The sequence below is a fragment of the Oncorhynchus nerka genome, linkage group LG20 (assembly GCF_034236695.1).
Source record: "Oncorhynchus nerka isolate Pitt River linkage group LG20, Oner_Uvic_2.0, whole genome shotgun sequence".
Taxonomy (NCBI): Eukaryota; Metazoa; Chordata; class Actinopteri; order Salmoniformes; family Salmonidae; genus Oncorhynchus; species Oncorhynchus nerka.
This window is the reverse complement of record NC_088415.1, coordinates 81099369-81117574: the sequence shown is the minus strand read 5'-3', so window position 1 is coordinate 81117574 and position 18206 is coordinate 81099369. Positions and strand designations below refer to the sequence as shown.

The 18206-nt window shown below is 43.5% G+C and overlaps 1 protein-coding gene across 2 annotated transcripts; it reads left to right on the top strand.

The window, feature by feature from the left end:
- Window positions 1–221: 221 nt before the first annotated feature.
- LOC115103230 (coatomer subunit beta') lies at window positions 222–17868 on the top strand. 2 transcript variants are annotated; one of them, XM_029624034.2, is made up of 21 exons: window positions 222–330; window positions 6661–6798; window positions 6917–7003; window positions 7152–7278; window positions 7399–7547; window positions 7671–7817; window positions 8153–8252; window positions 8448–8590; window positions 8825–9024; window positions 9333–9443; window positions 9613–9701; window positions 9919–10025; window positions 10246–10389; window positions 10498–10628; window positions 12542–12749; window positions 12987–13097; window positions 13440–13654; window positions 16303–16579; window positions 16776–16859; window positions 17126–17290; window positions 17449–17868. In XM_029624034.2, exons 1-21 carry the CDS (start codon window positions 328–330, stop codon window positions 17542–17544), a joined length of 2832 nt encoding a protein of 943 aa, XP_029479894.1. In that variant the 5' UTR covers window positions 222–327; the 3' UTR covers window positions 17545–17868. The 2 variants fall into 2 exon arrangements, with proteins under 2 accessions (XP_029479894.1, XP_029479892.1); XM_029624032.2 differs by having other exon boundaries at window positions 17123–17290.
- The last annotated feature ends 338 nt before the right edge of the window (window positions 17869–18206 follow it).

Sequence of the window (18206 nt, the reverse complement as noted above, 5' to 3'; positions counted from 1 at the left end):
AATTTGGGCCATCACAGTGATTCATTTAGTTCGGGAAATAACCGTCTGAACATGTTTATAAACTGCAGAAACATCTTAATGTGCACAACATGTATATGCTATGTTTGAAATAGTCATTTTAACAAAGTTATAGCTAAACTACAGCAGTGCACCTTGGAAAAAGTGCCACGACCCCAAACCACACGTCATCGATTAGCATCTCACGCAGTTTCAGGAAGTTTCATGGGTTCCACGTCACTACTCGACAGTCCGTCCACAGAAAACGCAGCACCGACTGTAATTATTCGCAATTCATTCACATAAAGAGAGACAATCCAGGGATAAAACATGGTGAGACAAGTTTACATTCGATGTTGAAAGTTATATATTACGTACAGATATGTAGTCTGAATTGTAATGTTTGGTGACATGTGACCAGTTTATGTCAGTAAAGACGGCGCGGTAGTGATTGAGACATGCTAGCTAAGGTAACGATAGCTAGCAAAACAAGCTAGGCCTGTTGCTAGTCAGTTAGCTCACAATTTGTCCACCTACTAACGGTAGTCAATTGTATTTATAAAGCCATTTTTACATCAGCAGATGTCAGAGTGCTATACATAAACCCAGCCTAAAACCCCAAACAGCAAGTAATGCAGATGTAGAAGCACGGTGGCTAGGAAAAACTCCCTAGAAAGGCAGGAACCTAGGAAAAAACCTAGAGAGGAACCAGGCTCTGAGGGGTGGCCTGTCCTCTTCTGGCTGTACCGGGTGGAGATTATAAGAGTATATGGTGTTCATAGATGACCTGCAGTGTCAAATAATAATAATCACATTGGTTGTAGAGGGTGCAACAGGTCAGAAGTTATATCACGAGTAAATGTCAGTTTGCATTTCATAGCCGAGAATTCAGAGTTCGAGACAACCGGTGCGGTAGTGCTGTTCGTCCTTGTGTCTAAACTATTCCAATGCATTATTATATTTTGGGAATGATGATAGCTAGCCAAACACTTGCTAAGTAGCAAGGATAATCAAGTCAAATCAAATTGTATTTGTCACATGCTCTGAATACAGAAGGTATTTCACCTTAGTGACATTTTTTATTTTATTTGACCTTTTATTTAACTAGGCAAGTCAGTTAAGAACAAATTCTTATTTTCAATGACGGCCTAGGAATAGTGGGTTAACTGCCTTGTTCAGGGGCAGAAAGACTGATTTTTACCATGTCAGCTTGGGGATTTGATCTTGAAACCTTTCGGTTACAAGTCCAACGCTCTAAATGCTTACTTACAAGCCCTTAACCAAAAATCTAATTTTATTGTTCACATACACATGGTTAGCAGATGTTATTGCGAGTGTAGGGAAATGATTGTGCTTCTAGTCCCAACATGTAACCTAACAATTCCACAACAACTACCTAATACACACAAATCTAAGGGAATGGAATAAGAATATATATATAAATATATGGATGAGCAATGACAGTGGCATAGGCAAGATGCAAAAGATGTTATAAAATACAGTAAATACATATGAGATGAGTGATGCAAAATATGTAAACATTAGTAGTGGCATTATTAAAGTGACTGGTGATCCATTTATTAAAGTGGCCAATGATTTCAAGTCTGTATGTAGGCAGCAGTCTCTCTGTGTTAGTGATGGCTGTTTAACAGTCTCATGGCCTTGAGATGGAAGCTGTTGTTCAGTCTCTCGGTCTCAGCTTTCATGCACCTGTACTGACCTCACCTTCTGGATGGTAGCGGGGTGAACAGGCCTTGGCTCAGGTGGTTGTCATCCTTGATGATCTTTTTGGGGTTCTTGTGACGTCGGGTGCTGTAGGTGTCCTGGAGGGCAGGTAGTATCACCAGGTGCCCCCGGTGATGCGTTGTGCAGACCGCACCACCCTCTGGAGAGCCTTGCGGTTGTGGGCGGTGCAGTGGCTGTACCAGGCGGTGATACAGCCCGGCAGGATGCTCTCAATTGTGCATCTGTAAAAGTTTGTCAAGGTTTTAGGTGACAAGCCAAATTTCTTCAGTCACCTGAGGTTGAAGAGGCGCTGTTGCGTCTTCTTCACCACACTGTCTGTGTGGGTGGACCATTTCAGTTTGTCTGTGATGTGTGTGCCAAAGAACTTAACTTTACACCTTCTGCACTGCTGTCCCGTCAATGTGGATAGGGGGGTGCTCCCTCTGCTGTTTCCTGAAGTCCACGATCATCTCCATTGTTTTGTTGACGTTGAGTGAGGTTGTTTTCCTGACACCACACTCTGAGTGCCCTTACCTCCTCCCTGTAGGCTGTCTTGTCATTGTTGGTAATCAAGCCCACTACTGTTGTTTTGTCTGCAAGCTTGATGATTGAGTTAGAGGCGTGCATGCCCACGCAGTCATGGGTGAACAGGGAGTACAGGAAGGTGCTGAGCACTCACCCTTGTGGGGCCCCTGTGTTGAGGATCAGCGAAGTGGCTAGCCTGTCTCAACAATGCAGTTTTAAGAAAAATAAGTGTCAAGAAAGTATTTACAAAAATAAAAAGTAAAAAATCTATAAAAAAATAAGAAAAATAACAAATACAGTTTAAACTCAGTTTTTCACAATTCCTGACATTGAATCCTAGTAAAAATTCCCTGTCTTAGGTCAGTTAGGATGACCACTTTATTTTAAGAATGTGAAATGTCAGAATTAGAGGTCGACCGATTAATCGGAATGGCTGATTTTGGGCAGCCTTCCACAAGCTTCCAACAGTAAGTTGGGTGAATTTTGGCCCATTCCTCCTGACAGAGTTGGTGTTACTGAGTCAGGTTTGTAGGCCTCCTTGCTCGCACACACTTTTTCAGTTCTGCCCACAAATTTTCTATGGGATTGAGGTCAGGGCTTTGTGATGGCCACTCCAATACCTTGACTTTGTTGTCCTTAAGCCAATTTGCCACAACTTTGGAAGTATGCTTGGGGTCATTGTCCATTTGGAAGACTCATTTGCGGCCAAGCTTTAACTTCCTGACTGATGTCTTGAGATGTTGCTTCAATATATCCACATAATTTTCCTGCCTCATGAAGCCATCTATTTTGTGAAGTGCACCAGTCCCTCCTGCAGCAAAGCACCCCCCACAACATGATGCTGCGACCCCCGTGCTTCACGGTTGGGATGGTGTTCTTCGGCATGCAACCATCCCCCTTTTTCCTCCAAACATAACGATGGTCATTATGGTCAAACAGACCAGAGGACATTTTTCTAAAAAGTACAATCTTTGTCCCCATGTGCAGTTGCAAACCGTAGTCTTGCTTTTTTAATGGCGGTTTTGGAGCAGTGGCTTCTTCCTTGCTGAGTTGCCTTTCAGGTTATGTCGATATAGGACTCGTTTTACTGTGGATATAGATACTTTTGTACGTGTTTCCTCCAGCATCTTCACAGGGTCCTTTGCTGTTGTTCTGGGATTGATTGATTTGATTTGCATTTTTTTTTTGCATTTTTCGCACCAAAGTACGCTCATCTCTAGGAGACAGAATGCGTCTTCTTCCTGAGTGGTATGACGGCTGCGTGGTGTTTATACTTGCGTACTATTGTTTGTAAAGATGAACGTGGTACCTTCAGGCATTTGGAAATTGCTCCCAAGGATGAACCAGACTTGTGGGGTCTCCAATTATTTTTCTGAGGTCTTGGCTGATTTATTTTGATTTTCCCATGATGTCAAGCAAAGAGGCACTGAGTTTGAAGGTAGGCCTTGAAATACATCCACAGGTGCACCTCCAATTGACTCAAATGATGTGAATTAGCCTATCAGAAGCTTCTAAAGCTATGACATAATTTTCTGGAATTTTCCAAGCTGTTTAATGGCACAGTCAACTTAGTGTATGTAAACTTCTGACCCACTGGAATTGTGATACAGTGAAATAATCTGTCTGTAAACAATTGTTGGAAAAAGTACTTGCGTCATGCACAAAGTAGATGTCCTAACCGACTTGCCAAAACTATAACAGTAGTGAGGCTATATACAGGGGGTACCGGTACAGAGTCAATGTGCTGGGGTACAGTACCAGTCAAGATAATGAACATCTTGCCTCTAACTCCATTATCTGTTCTCTGCTACTGACTTACTGTATATTTGACTCCATGCTAACTTTGATCGTACAAGTCGTTTGATGAGCATCAACAGATGTACTATTTACTAGGGTTTGGCTGTATCCATATTTGAATACCTTCATACCGTTCCTGTACCAGGACATACAGGTATTACTGGCAGTGCACACACACAAGGTGCTATTACTGTCCAAACGTAAAGAATAACAATAAAATAATAATATTTTTTTTAAGAACAAAACTCATTTGGGGATCTTGATCCAAGAGGGGATTGATTGTCTCTGATGTAACCAAGAAGCTTGATCTTGCAAGATAGCCACTTAGCTAGAAAGTTAGCAAACCAAACGCATAGCTGGAGCCCTGAGCTGGATATAATTTACAGTGCCAGTCAAAAGTTTGGACACACCTACTCATTCAAGGGTTTTTATTTTTACTATTATCTACATTGTAGGGTAATAGTGAAGACATCAAAACTATGAAATAACATATATATGGAATTATGTAGTAACTAAGAAAGTGTTGAACAAATCAAAATATATTTTATATTTTGCCTTGATGACAGCTTGGCACACTCTTGGCATTCTCTCAACCAGCTTCACCTGGAATGGTTTTCCAACAGTCTTGAAGGAGTTCCCACATATGCTGAACACTTGTTGGCTGCTTTTCCTTCACTCTGCGGTCCAAGTCATCCCAAACCATCTCAATTGGGTTGAGGTCGGCTGATTGTGGAGGCCAGGTCATCTGATGCAGCACTCCATTACTCTCCTTGGTCAAATAGCCCTTACACAGCCTGGAGGTGTGTTGGGTCATTGTCCTGTTGAAAAACAATTGTTAGGCCCACTAAGCGCAAACCAGATGGGATGGCACATCGCTGCAGAATGCTCTGGTAGCTATGCTGGATAAGTGTGTCTTGAATTCTAAATAAATCAACGATACTGTAACCAGCAAAGCACCATCGCACCTCCTCCATGAGATCACCTACTCTGCATCTCACAAAGACACGGCAGTGGGAATCTAAAATCTAAAATTTGGACTCATTAGACCAAAGGACAGATTTCCACCGGTCTAATGTCCATTGCTCATGTTTCTTGGCCCAAGCAAGTCTTCTTATTGGTGTCCTTTAGGAGTGGTTTCTTTGCAGCAATTCGACCATGAAGGCCTGATTCATGCAGTCTCCTCTGAACAGTTGATGTTGAGATGTGTCTGCTACTTGAACTCTGACACATTTATTCGGGCTGCAATCTGAGGTGCAGTTAACTCTAATGAACTTATCCTCTGCAGCAGAGGTAACTCGGGGTCTTTCTTTCCTGTGGTGGTCCTCATGAGAGACAGTTTCATCATAGCGCTTGATGGTTTTTGCGACTGCACTTGAAGAAACTTTCAAAGTTTCTCTTTGTTTATTTGAGCTGTTCTTGCCATAATATGGACTTGGTCTTTTGCCATAATATGGACTTGGTCTTTTACCAAATAGGGCTATCTTCTGTATACCAACCCTACCTTGTCGCAGCACAACTGATTGGCTCAACACAACTGATTGGCTCAAACACATTAAAAGAAGGAAAGAAATTCCACAAATTAACTTAACAAGGTACACCTGTTAATTGAAATGCATTCCAGGTGACTATCTCATGGAGCTGGTTGAGAGAATGCCTAGAGTGTGCAAAGCTGTCATCAAGGCAAAGGCTGGCTACTTTGAAGAATGTCAAATATAAAATATATTTTGATATGTTAACACTTTTTTGGTTACAACTACATGATTCCACATGTGTTATTTCATAGTGTTGACTTCTTCACTATTATTCTACAATGTAGAAAATAGTAAAAATAAAGAAAAACCCTTGAATGATTAGGTGTGTCCAAACTTTTTTGACTGGTACTGTACATGTAGGTAGAGGTAAAGTGACTATGCATGAATAATAATCAGAGTAGCTCCAGTGTTAAAATGGGTAGCCATTTGATTAGCTGTTCAGGAGTCTTGTGGCTTAGGGGTAGAAGCTGTTAAGAAGCCTTTTGTCTAGCTATCCTTTGGCAATGATGCTCTTGTCCTCGTAGCTAGTTAATTAAGCTAGTTAACGTTAGCTAGCTACAGTACATATCACATTTCCCTACTACCGTTACGTTGAGCAGTTTCAAGTTTAATGTCACATGCATAATTCCAGTGAAATGCCCTTTTTACACGCTCTAAACCCAACAATGCAGTAATCAATATCCAATATTGTAGTCAATATTTATCTAGCTAGCCATCTCTCTATATTTAGCATGTAAAATATTTTTATTTGATGGTACGGTAGCTGCATTGCTAGCCACTGTGCTGTGTTTACATTTTTGGGGATTTTGGAAGGATTAGTAATTGTGTACTAGCTAGAGTTGTATCACCATTAGCTTGCAAACTAGCTATGATCTGCAATCTGGGGTGTATTCATTAAGCCGATTCTGTTGCAAAACGTTTCTTTAATAGAAGCAAACGGAATGAAACGTGGAGGGGCCTACCTGAATTTGTCCAATATAGACTTTAGTTTTCGTTGCAAATTGCAACTGTTTGGACTAATGACTAATGCACTGCTCTGTCAGTTTATTTGGATTGACTTGACAGCATCTCATCTGTCTCACAGCCTCTCAGGCTGGACATCAAGCGGAAGCTGACAGCCCGGTCAGACCGTGTGAAGAGCGTGGACCTCCACCCGACCGAGCCGTGGATGCTGGCCAGCCTGTACAATGGTAGTGTCTGTGTCTGGAACCACGAAACACAGGTAAACAAACACACACGGTTCCAGTTTGATGTTGAGTACTTGCACCATGGAGATAAACAACTCAAAGCGAAACGTATATGCAATTAAAATGTACGATTTCTAAATATCTCCAATCCAGACCTTGGTGAAGACCTTCGAAGTGTGTGACCTTCCAGTGAGAGCATCGAAGTTTGTAGCCAGGAAGAACTGGGTCATAACCGGAGCGGTGAGTGATGCTGATTTAAAATTCAGGACAAGCATCTAGCTAATGAGAAACGAGAACTACTGATGGTCTATCTTATCTTCCACCACTTTGTGTTGACTTGTAGAATGGAGATTACGTGCTCACTGCATTTCCTCCTTCCTCTCTGTAGGATGACATGCAGATCCGTGTGTTCAACTACAACACCCTGGAGAGGGTCCACATGTTTGAGGCCCACTCTGACTACATCCGCTGTATCGCCGTGCATCCCACCCAGCCCTACATCCTCACAAGCAGTGGTGCGCAATCAGTAACTCTTCTTTTTCTTTTTTTGACTCCCGTCTTTTTATACTTTTTATACTCATTCTCTGTCACACAAGTATGATATTAAGTGACTGTTACTTCCTGTGTGTGTCCAGACGACATGCTAATCAAGCTGTGGGACTGGGAGAAGAAGTGGTCTTGCAGTCAGGTGTTTGAGGGCCACACCCACTACGTCATGCAGATCGTCATCAACCCTAAAGACAACAACCAGTTTGCCAGCGCTTCTCTGGACAGAACCATCAAGGTAACACCAGACACTGTGTGTGTGTGATGACTGCTTAACAAAAGTTGTGTGCTTACAACAACCATAGAGTGTCGATGTTTGTGAGTGTTGTTTTTTTCTGACACATGGTCTGTCTTATCCCAGGTGTGGCAGCTGGGCTCCTCCTCTCCTAACTTCACCCTTGAGGGCCATGAGAAAGGAGTCAACTGCATTGACTACTACAGCGGAGGGGACAAGCCATACCTCATATCAGGTGCTGATGACCGTCTGGTCAAGATTTGGGACTACCAGGTAAGACAGAGGTGGGATGAAACATTGTAGCCACTTCCAGATCATAACAAGCAGTGAAATGACATTCTACTGTAGTAGATTCAGATTTATATGTAGATGAGCATGGCCAAATTCTGTGTAACTCAGTAGTAAATGCAGTAAGACACTATGCAAAGCATCCATTCACTACTGCGTTACTAAGGGTGAGTGCTGTCCTGTGCCTCATCTACTCAATGGAGGCGGGGTTAGTGGACTGTGTGTTTGCGCATGACTATTTTAGTCTTGCTGACCGTTCTCGTCCCCTTGTCTCTCACCAAGAGAGTATCACTCTCTCTCTCTTTATTTCCTCCCATCAGAACAAGACGTGTGTGCAGACCCTGGAGGGCCACGCCCAGAATGTGTCGTGTGTCAGCTTTCACCCAGAGCTGCCTATCATCATCACAGGCTCAGAGGACGGTGAGGAAATTCCTGATACACACTATCATATTCCGATCGTCTGAAAGTACTTCTTCTGTTGCTGAGCAGATATATTTGCTCCACTCTGGATGATTTTACATATCGAAAAATACAAACGTTAAATAAAACCGTTAAATAAAAACATGCACGCAAGTCCCAAAAATATTTTTTAAAATCCATTCTCTGGTTCCTTAGGCACTGTGCGTATCTGGCACTCGAGTACATACCGTCTGGAGAGCACGCTGAACTACGGCATGGAGCGCGTGTGGTGTGTGTGTGGCCTGAGAGGCTCCAACAACGTGGCGCTGGGCTACGACGAGGGCAGCATCATCATCAAGGTGTTCAATAGAAACGTCAATGACTATATATTTGTGCATAAGAGTCAAACTCAAGAAAAATATATATATTTTCACACTGATGGGTTTCCATTGAGTTTGATAGAATTTCTGTTTGTACATATTGCACACATACTCTTTAACTACCTTACTATGTTGAAACAACTACTCAGTGACATCTCCTCTGCGCTCCTGAAAGCCTTGGTACTTTATTCCATCCTCTCCTGTGATTTGTAGCTGGGGCGTGAGGAGCCAGCCATGTCCATGGACACCAGTGGGAAGATCATCTGGGCCAAGCACTCGGAGGTGCAGCAGGCCAACCTGAAGGCCATGGGCGACACGGAGATCAAGGATGGAGAGAGGCTGCCGCTGGCCGTCAAAGACATGGGCAGCTGTGAGATCTACCCCCAGACCATCCAGCACAACCCCAACGGAAGGTCAGTCCGCACTGCATTGGATTCCCGTGTCAGCTATTCAGGGAATATATTCAAATGTCTTGCACAACAACTGCATATTTGTGTGCCACACTTTTAAAGGCAAAGCTGTTTTCAAATGTTATATCAAAAAAACAAATTTGTTAGAAAACATATGGACCCCCCCACACACACATACTTTAAAACGTGTTCAACATCTCCAGAAATAAATGTCTATTTCTCCAAACACACCTCAACTTCAGAGTCTGTTGAAAATCTGGAAGTTTTATAGAGCCCCTCTAATCCATATGCATTGTTGTTTGTGTTGTCAGGTTTGTTGTGGTGTGTGGAGACGGAGAGTACATCATCTACACTGCTATGGCCCTGAGGAACAAGAGCTTCGGCTCAGCGCAGGAGTTTGTCTGGGCACACGACTCCTCCGAGTGAGTCCCATCACACACACCCCTACAATTCATTCACAGCAATTGGGATTTAGCTTTATATAATTTAATTTAATAACCAATCAAATTGTGATTTTATTTATTTTCTTCTTCCAAGAATGGATGATTACTTTCTGTCACTCACAAATGTCCATGGTCTGTCTTGTCATAGGTATGCCATCAGGGAAAGCAACAGTGTGGTCAAAATCTTCAAGAACTTCAAGGAGAAGAAGTCTTTCAAGCCAGACTTTGGTGCTGAAGGTAAGTGGAAGAAGGCCGGCCCAGGTAGTTAGTAGTGTGAACAAAGATACTGCAAACAAATTGTTATGACAGTTTTGATGGAACCCGCCAGGTAATGAAAACAGAAAATGAAATGAACGTTCTTATTGGACAAATCCAGGTAGTCCATATGTGTTTCAGTATGTTTTCTTCCAACTGGTGCCCAATGAATATGACCCTGATATAAATTTCCCTGCAGGTATCTATGGAGGCTTTTTGCTAGGCGTCAGGTCAGTGAACGGTCTGGCCTTCTATGACTGGGAAAACACAGAGCTGATCCGCCGCGTCGAGATCCAGCCCAAACATGTGAGTACTGTTGAGAAAATAGCATCTTTATCAGAATATAGATATGTACAGGAGCATCCTAGCATGTACAAGGGTCTGTTTCGGTGAATGTTTGCTTTTCTACCCCATATCGTGTTGATAGAAATGTGCATATGACATTAACGTTTTCATCATCATGACATCAGGACCGTAAGCGAAGCATGAGAGAACACTGCATCCTCCTCTCTCTCTCTGTTTGTAGATCTTCTGGTCAGACTCAGGGGAGTTGGTGTGTATAGCCACAGAGGATTCCTTCTTCATCCTGCGCTACCTGTCAGAGAAAGTAGCCGCCTCCCAAGAGAACAACGAGGGAGTGACCGAGGATGGCATCGAAGACGCCTTTGAGGTGTGTGTGTGTGACAGGCAAATACTCTGGTGCCCTTGACAACATAACACCAGTGAACACCCGCCTCCCTAATCTGTCGGCCATTTTGTGTCTGTTTTGATCCTCCAGGTCCAAGGGGAGATCCAGGAGGTGGTGAAGACGGGCCTATGGGTGGGAGACTGCTTCATCTACACCAGCTCTGTCAACAGACTCAACTACTTTGTGGGGGGAGAGATTGTCACCATCGCTCACCTGGACAGGTACGGCGAACCAGGGTTATATTTATTAGAGCACAGCGTATCAATACGTTTTGCAACAGAAAACAAAACAAATATTTCTTATTGGGCAAATTGAGGTAGGTCCCTCTCTGTTTGGTTCATAGTGAATACGATCCAGGAGTAAGAGACTGGAGTTGAAGAATACGTGGAGCTTAGTGCTGCTTTGAGTGCGACCCTGTCTTGCTGGCTGTGTAAGCACTGGTGTTGGGGGTATAAGACCAGAAACAATAACCTCTGTAAATTTGCTAAATAGGCTAAATGTTTGTGTTATGTCAGCTAATGTAAAGCCAAAAGTCCCCACTAGTGTCCTCTTTAGGGACACGTTAACATTTGAATCAGTCAAGTCCTTTTGTGTTGAAAGCAGCATATGTGCTTGGGCTACATTGACATTCATTCTACAACAAGACTATCCAACAAATAACTGAACTGAATAAACGGGGGGGGGGGGGGGGGGGAGCCCACTAACTTACTCAACAACCTAAGTGTATTTTTTTGTTCTGGACAAAGATTAAAGTGGAACTAACAGCGTTTTAACTATTTTGCAGATATCAAACAGACAGTCATATCAGCCAAAAATATCAAATTCCCAGTTTATGCTACAAAACCAACAAAAACTTCCAAGACATACAGTAAGACATAGTTTGCAGAATAGTTGGATGTTGTTCAGAACATGATTAATATAATTCACCAATACATTCCTATCAGGTTATAAATGGAAGCTGGCCTGGTACATTGTTTGCTGCCTCCACCCACTCAGGATGCACTGTTTCACTTTCAATTACATTCATACGCTTTTGTCCCAAAAAATGTATTAACTAAGGCTGGGAATGTCAATATAATTAAACTAGCAAGGGCAATGATCACAAGTCAGTCATAACATGCCTAATAGGCAGGCGTATCTATTTAGGAAGCTAAAAATACAGAGACCAATGTTAGTTAGCTAGCTGCTGGGAGGATGTCATTGGACAAGTGAGTGAGTGACTGACTTTTTCCCCTCGCTGTTTTTCAGTGGCTACAGCTAAAGATGCAGGTGTCATTTGGTTAGCTAGCAAGAAATGTGAATTGCTTTGCTAGCTATGCTGACCTTGAACAACTCTTCTCCACAGAATGAATATCTCTTAGTTGTCAATCGTGTATTTGGCATTGATCAAATGGGCAGGCAGGCAGTTCCCATTCAATTGGCAAAATGTGGGTTGGGACAAGCTTGCATTGGCAGGCAAGCTGCAGAAGGGCAAGCTACTTTTCCCCATCGTTTATCAGTGCAATTTTGACGGCCAACTTTAAGCTGAAGAAGAGGGTTTGTCACTAGATTTGAGCTCATCTGGCTCTGGCTAACTTTTGTTGTTGATTTTAGGGAGGAAGAGAGCCTACACAGTCCAGTTGAAAGTGAGTGATGGCAGGCCCATATGGCTTATTTGCATACACGCCTATTGTAGTTCTGATTGTCTATGGCGCACCGGTCTGTGTAGAGTCTGGTCCAGGACAGAGCCGACATCTTTATTAGGTTTTATTTACTGCGGTGTCTATTAATTGTCCAAACGCACGGACGCTTTCTCACTATATATTGCTGTAGAATTTTCCCAAATGCCTTACTCTACATCATTCCCAAACATTCTATGAAAGTGCTCAGAAAATGGCCAATAAATAAGGGGGCATCATATTCTTCCCTGGTGTATATGAACAGATTTGTATCAGATTTCACGTTGCTAAAACGCTGTCAGTTACACGTTAAGCCTAGTCCTGGACTAAAAAGATCTTCCTTCATTCAGCATGCTTTTTAGTCGACAACTAGGCTTTATCTGTGCATTGGAAACCAGTCTTAGAACGCCATCTCAAAGTGTGATCAGTTTCCTTTTAAATCCCTATTACATATGGTCTATCTGCTCCATCCGTAGAACCATGTACCTCCTGGGCTACATCCCCAAGGACGACCGCCTGTACCTGGGTGACAAGGAGCTGAACATCGTCAGCTACTCCCTACTGGTGTCTGTGCTGGAGTACCAGACAGCTGTGATGCGCCGGGACTTTGGCATGGCCGACAAAGTGCTGCCCACCATCCCCAAGGAGCAGAGGACCCGCGTAGCACACTTCCTGGAGAAACAGGTCAGGAACTTCCTGTTCACAGAGGAAGTGAGGCGAATAGATGAAGTAAAATGTAGTATTTTGAACCTATGGTGTAGCCGGGGTGCAACGGGAATTCTAGCTAGACTATGGGATGCTTGCATTTCTGGGCTCTCCATTTCAAAACAAAAATTGTATGTGGCTGCTGTTGTGTGAACTGACTGTGTGACTGCATGAAATGTTACAATGTTTACTGATATGTTCTTGTTGGTCATCCAGGGCTTCAAGCAGCAGGCTCTGGCCGTGTCATCAGACTCGGAGCACAGGTTTGAGCTTGCCCTGCAGCTGGGGGAGCTGAAGATCGCCTATCAGCTGGCTGTGGAGGCAGAGGTGAGACCTACAGTACAGTAGGCTATGGAGAGACCACTGCACACACACTACAAGAGTTCAAAGACTAAATATGAATATATGTCAGTCATTCTACAATTAGTTATTCAATACTGAAGACTATCTTCTAAGTTTAAATATATTTAGTCAACATCTGATTTAGATCTGAATGGACTGTGTAGTTAAATTAATTAACCGTCCTTCAGCTAAGCTGCACTAAACGATGCTTAACTATGTAATTGTATTAGCTTGAAGTGAGGATTCAACTCCTACGATATCCGTCTAACTGACAGTACTGTATAACGTGAATGTAAACATTAGAACTGTTGTTTTCTCTGGTGGCAGTCGGAGCAGAAGTGGAAGCAGCTGGCAGAGCTGGCCATCAGTAAGTGCCAGTTTAGCCTGGCCCAGGAGTGCCTTCATCACGCCCAGGACTACGGTGGCCTGCTGCTGCTGGCCACCGCCTCGGGCAACGCCGCCATGGTGGGCAAGCTGGCCGAGGGCGCCGAGCGGGACGGCAAGAACAACGTGGCATTCATGACCTACTTCCTGCAGGGGAAGTGAGTACAGAAGAGGGGAACAGGCAGGTGGATGGAGCACATCATGTGATTTACATTGAACAAAAATATAAACACAACATGGAACAATTAACGTTTTTACTGAGTTACAGTTCATAAGGAATTAAGTTAATTGAAATAAATTCATTAGGCCCTAATCTATGGATTTCACATGACTGGGCAGGGGTGCAGCCATGGGTGGGACTTGGAGGGCAATAGGCCCACCCACTGTGGAGCCAGGCCCAGCCAATCAGAATGAGTTTTTCCCAACAAAAGGGCTTTATTACAGACAGAAATGCTCCTCAGCACCCCTCCCCCCACAGATGATCCTGCAGGTGAAGAAGCCAGATGTAGAGGTCCTGGGCTGGCGGGGTAACACCTGGTCTGCGGTTGTGAGGCCGGTTGGCCGTACTGCTAAATTCTCTAAAACAATGTTGTATTTATTTTGGATTCCCATTGCAGCTACTCTTCCTGGGGTCCAGCAAAATTAAGGCAGTTTATAAAATTTACAACATTAAATCAAATCAAAAGTTATTTGTCACATGCGCCGAATACAGGTGTAGACTTTACCGTGAAATGCTTACTATACAAGCCCTTAACCAACAGTGCAGTTGAAGAGTTCCATGTAGTCATGGCTTTTTGTAGTACTGTGCACCTCCAATAGTCTGTTCTGGATTTGGGGACTGTGAAGAGACCTCTGGTGGCATATCTTGTGGGGTAATGATGGGTGTCTGTGCTGTGAGCCAGTAGTTCAAACAGACAGCTTGGTGCATTCAACATGTCAATACCTCACATAAATACAAGCAGTGATTAAGTCAATCTCTCGTCCACATTGAGCAAGGAGAGATGGAGCTAATAATAATAAGCATGTCAAAGTCCTTTTTGTGGTATCTGACCACACGACTGAACAGTAGTCCAGGTGCGACAAAACTTGGGCCTGTAGGATCTGCCTCGTTGATAGTGCTGTTAAGAAGTTAGAGCAGCACTTTATTATGGCCAGACTTCTCCCCATCATAGCTATTGTTGTATCAATATGTTTTGACCATGACAGTTTACAATCCAGGGTTACTCCAAACAGTTTAGTCTCCTCAACTTGCTCAATTTCCACCTTATTTATTGCAAGATTTAGTTGAGGTTTAGGGTTTAGTGAATGATTTGTCCCAAATACAATGCTTTTAGTTTTAGTAATATTTAGGACTAACTTATTACTTGCCACCCACTCAGAAACTAATTGCAACTCTTTGTTAAGTGTTGCAGTCCTTTCAGTCGCTCTAGTAACTGACGTGTTGAGTCATCAGCATATATAGACGCTTTACTCAAAGCCAGTGGCATGTCATTAGTAAAGATTGAAAGAAGTAATGGGCCTAGACAGTTGCCATGGGGAATTCCTGATTCTACCTAGATTATGTTGGAGAGGCTTGGGCTCCCAAGTGGTACAGCGTTCTAAGGCACTGCATCTCGGTACTAGAGGCATCACTACAGACACCCTAGTTCGATTCCAGGCTGTATCACAACCGGCCGTGATTGGGAGTCCCATAGGGCGGCGCACAATTGGCCCAGAATCGTCTGGGTTTGGCCAGTGTAGGCCGTCATTGTAAATAAGAATTTGTTCTTAACTGACTTGTTAAATAAAACTACAACTCCAGCAGCAGACTATTGTTGATAATGTCAAAAGCCGCACTGAAGTCTAACAAAACAGCCTCCACAATTTATCATCAATTTCTCTTAGCCAAACATCAGTCATTTGTGCAAGTGCTGTGCTTGTTGAATGTCCTTCCCTATAAGCGTGCTGAAAGTCTGTTGTCAATTTGTTTACAGTAAAATAGCACTGTATTTGGTCAAACACATTTCTTTCCAAAAGTTTACTACGGGTTTGTAACAGGCTGATTGGTCAGTTATTTGAGCCAGTAAAGGGGGCTTTGCTATTCTTAGGTAGCGGAATGACTTTTGCTTCCCTCCAAGCCTGGGGGCACACACTTTCTAGTAGGCTTAAATAGAAAATATGGCAAATAGGAGTGGCAATATCGTATGCTATTATCCTCATTAATTTTCCATCCAAGTTGTCAGACCCTGGTGGCTTGTCATTGTTGATAGACAACGGCTTAGGCTGCTTATGGTAGAGAAATTAACATTCAATTATCTGGTGGACATCCCTGCAGTCAGCATGCCAATTGCATGCTCCCTCAAAATACATCTGTGGTATTGTGTTCTATGACAAAACTGCACATTTTAGACTCTCCTTTTATTGCGTAAGGTGCACCTGTGTAATGATCATGCTGTTTAATCAGCTTCTTGATATGCATTATCTTGACACGGGAGAAATGCTCACTAACAGGGATGTTGAGAAATAAGCTTTTTGTGTGTATGGAACATTTCTGGGATATTTCATTTCAGCTCATAAAACATGGGACGAACACTTTATATTTGTTTAGTTTTTTTGTTCAGTGTATTACCAATGGAATCTTTCTGTCACCGGCGCTATTCCTTCATCCATGACAGTGAGGCATCAGACTTACTTGTTATAGCTGTTAACAATGAGCAAAAATAAGCTCTTGGAAAGTACATAACTTTACTCTTTATGATAGAACATGTGATTAGTAGGAGTGTATTGGACCTCTCTCTGACACTGGTGTCTGGCTGTCTGTCCTCAGACTGGACCACTGTCTAGAGCTGCTGATCCGGACCAACCGACTGCCCGAGGCGGCCTTCCTGGCCCGCACCTACCTACCCAGCCAGGTGTCCAGAGTGGTCAAGCTGTGGAGGGAGAGCCTGGCCAAGGTCAACCAGAAGGCGGCTGAGTCACTGGCCGACCCCACTGAGTATGAGAACCTGTTCCCCGGGCTGAAGGAGTCGTTCGTGGCCGAGCAGTTCCTCCGTGAGACCTGCCTGGGCAACTCCCTGCCCGCCACCAACTACCCTCTCATCACGGTGAGTGGTGGGGGTTGGAGGTGGAGCTTTAATAAATGTGAATAATCTGACGTTCACATCTCGAATCTGAAAGATAGTTATGGATGCATATTTGCATCACAGAAGTTGTCCACTCTCTCCATCCTTATCTCATCCATTGCTGTCTTTGTCTGATCGTTGACACACAACACCCATTCCTCGTGTCTCTTTTCTCCAGCCCAATGAAGAACGTAATATACTAGAGGAGGCCACGGGCTACGAGCCCAAAGGAGCTCCACTCTCCCTCGCTACACCGGTACTGGTAAGTCTTCATTCTTCTCAGAAACCTCCACTACAAAGACTAATTGGTAGTCAACTTGATTAAAGGCTTTGTAGTTCTAGTTCTACACAGACAATATGTTTTTGATATCACAGACCTAGAAGTGGAAGAGTAGAGTTTCACATCTAGAAAAGCCCTCACATGTTGGCTGGATTAAAGATGGAAACTGGGGAGATGCTAAAAAACAGATCTCACACCCCTGGTGTGTGGAGTCCTGCTCATGTCTGTGTGTGCGCGTCCACCAGCAGGCTGAAGACAGCGGCGAGGAGACCATGCTGGCCGCAGGCGTGATGGCGTCCGTGTTGGCGGCGGTAGTGGCCCCCGTGGCTGCAGCCGTGATCCCCTCGGAGGCAGAGCCTGAGGTTGCACCTGAGGAGGAAAGCCCCAGCTCATCTGAGTCACAGAAGGACAAGGTAGGCAACAGCCTCCCTAGAAATAGACAAATGTTCAGTAGGTGAGGCGCTTTACCCAGTGAGAAGAAATCGAGATGTATGAATATACCCTGTTGCAATATCAGTACCATTAGCTGTGTTATGGGCCAGGTGTTAACGTTGTGTGTTTACTTCCCCAGGTCCTGGACGAACTTGAAGACGACCTGGACAACATGGAGCTGGACGACATTGATACCTCGGACGTCAACCTGGACGAGGACTTCCTGGATGACTGAGAACCCCCCCCCTTCTCTCTCATTCATGCTATCAATTTATTTAAGAGACCAAACCCACTTTTGTATTTTTACTTTACCTGTGCTATTTTTGTCCAACAGTGTTTGGAAGACTAAGTAGATTATGATGCTGATTCCCAGGCGAGGGAAAGAGGAGAGTTATACATGTCTTGAATCTTAAAGCAGATTTTTTTTAAACTTCATCCAGGACCTTCACTAATGATCTGTGCATTGAGTTATATATTTTCACCCCTGTATGTGTTCAACGGCAAATCAGTGTTAATTTACGCCAAATAAATTGCAAATGATGTACATGTATGTCAAACACTGGCGTTGTCAGTTTGACCTTTTTGATCCATCGGGGGTGTAATCATTAGCTGGCTTTTAAACTGACCTCTAAAAAGTTCAATATTTCATTTGTGCTGTGTTTATCAGTGTTCTTTCACAGTAGACTTGATAGTTGTTAGTTCCGTTTTTTAGCTTCATTTGTCGTTCCTCATGTATAAAACTAGCTGGTTTTGAATGTTACTTCAAATTGTTTTAAAGCAACCAATTATTATAACTTGCCAGTAAGCCATCATATAAAGTATGTTTTCGCTTTGACCAGTAGATACACTGCTTGACTTGACCAAGGGCTTACCGGAACCGAGTACCAGTACCTCACG

Bases quoted from the DNA above. Each gene is read 5' to 3' on its own strand.
- LOC115103230 (XM_029624032.2), top strand. The intron at 7,818-8,152 runs GTAAGACAGAGG...TCCTCCCATCAG, and splicing joins TCAAGATTTGGGACTACCAG to AACAAGACGTGTGTGCAGAC. The intron at 16,580-16,775 runs GTGAGTGGTGGG...TCTTTTCTCCAG, and splicing joins CCAACTACCCTCTCATCACG to CCCAATGAAGAACGTAATAT.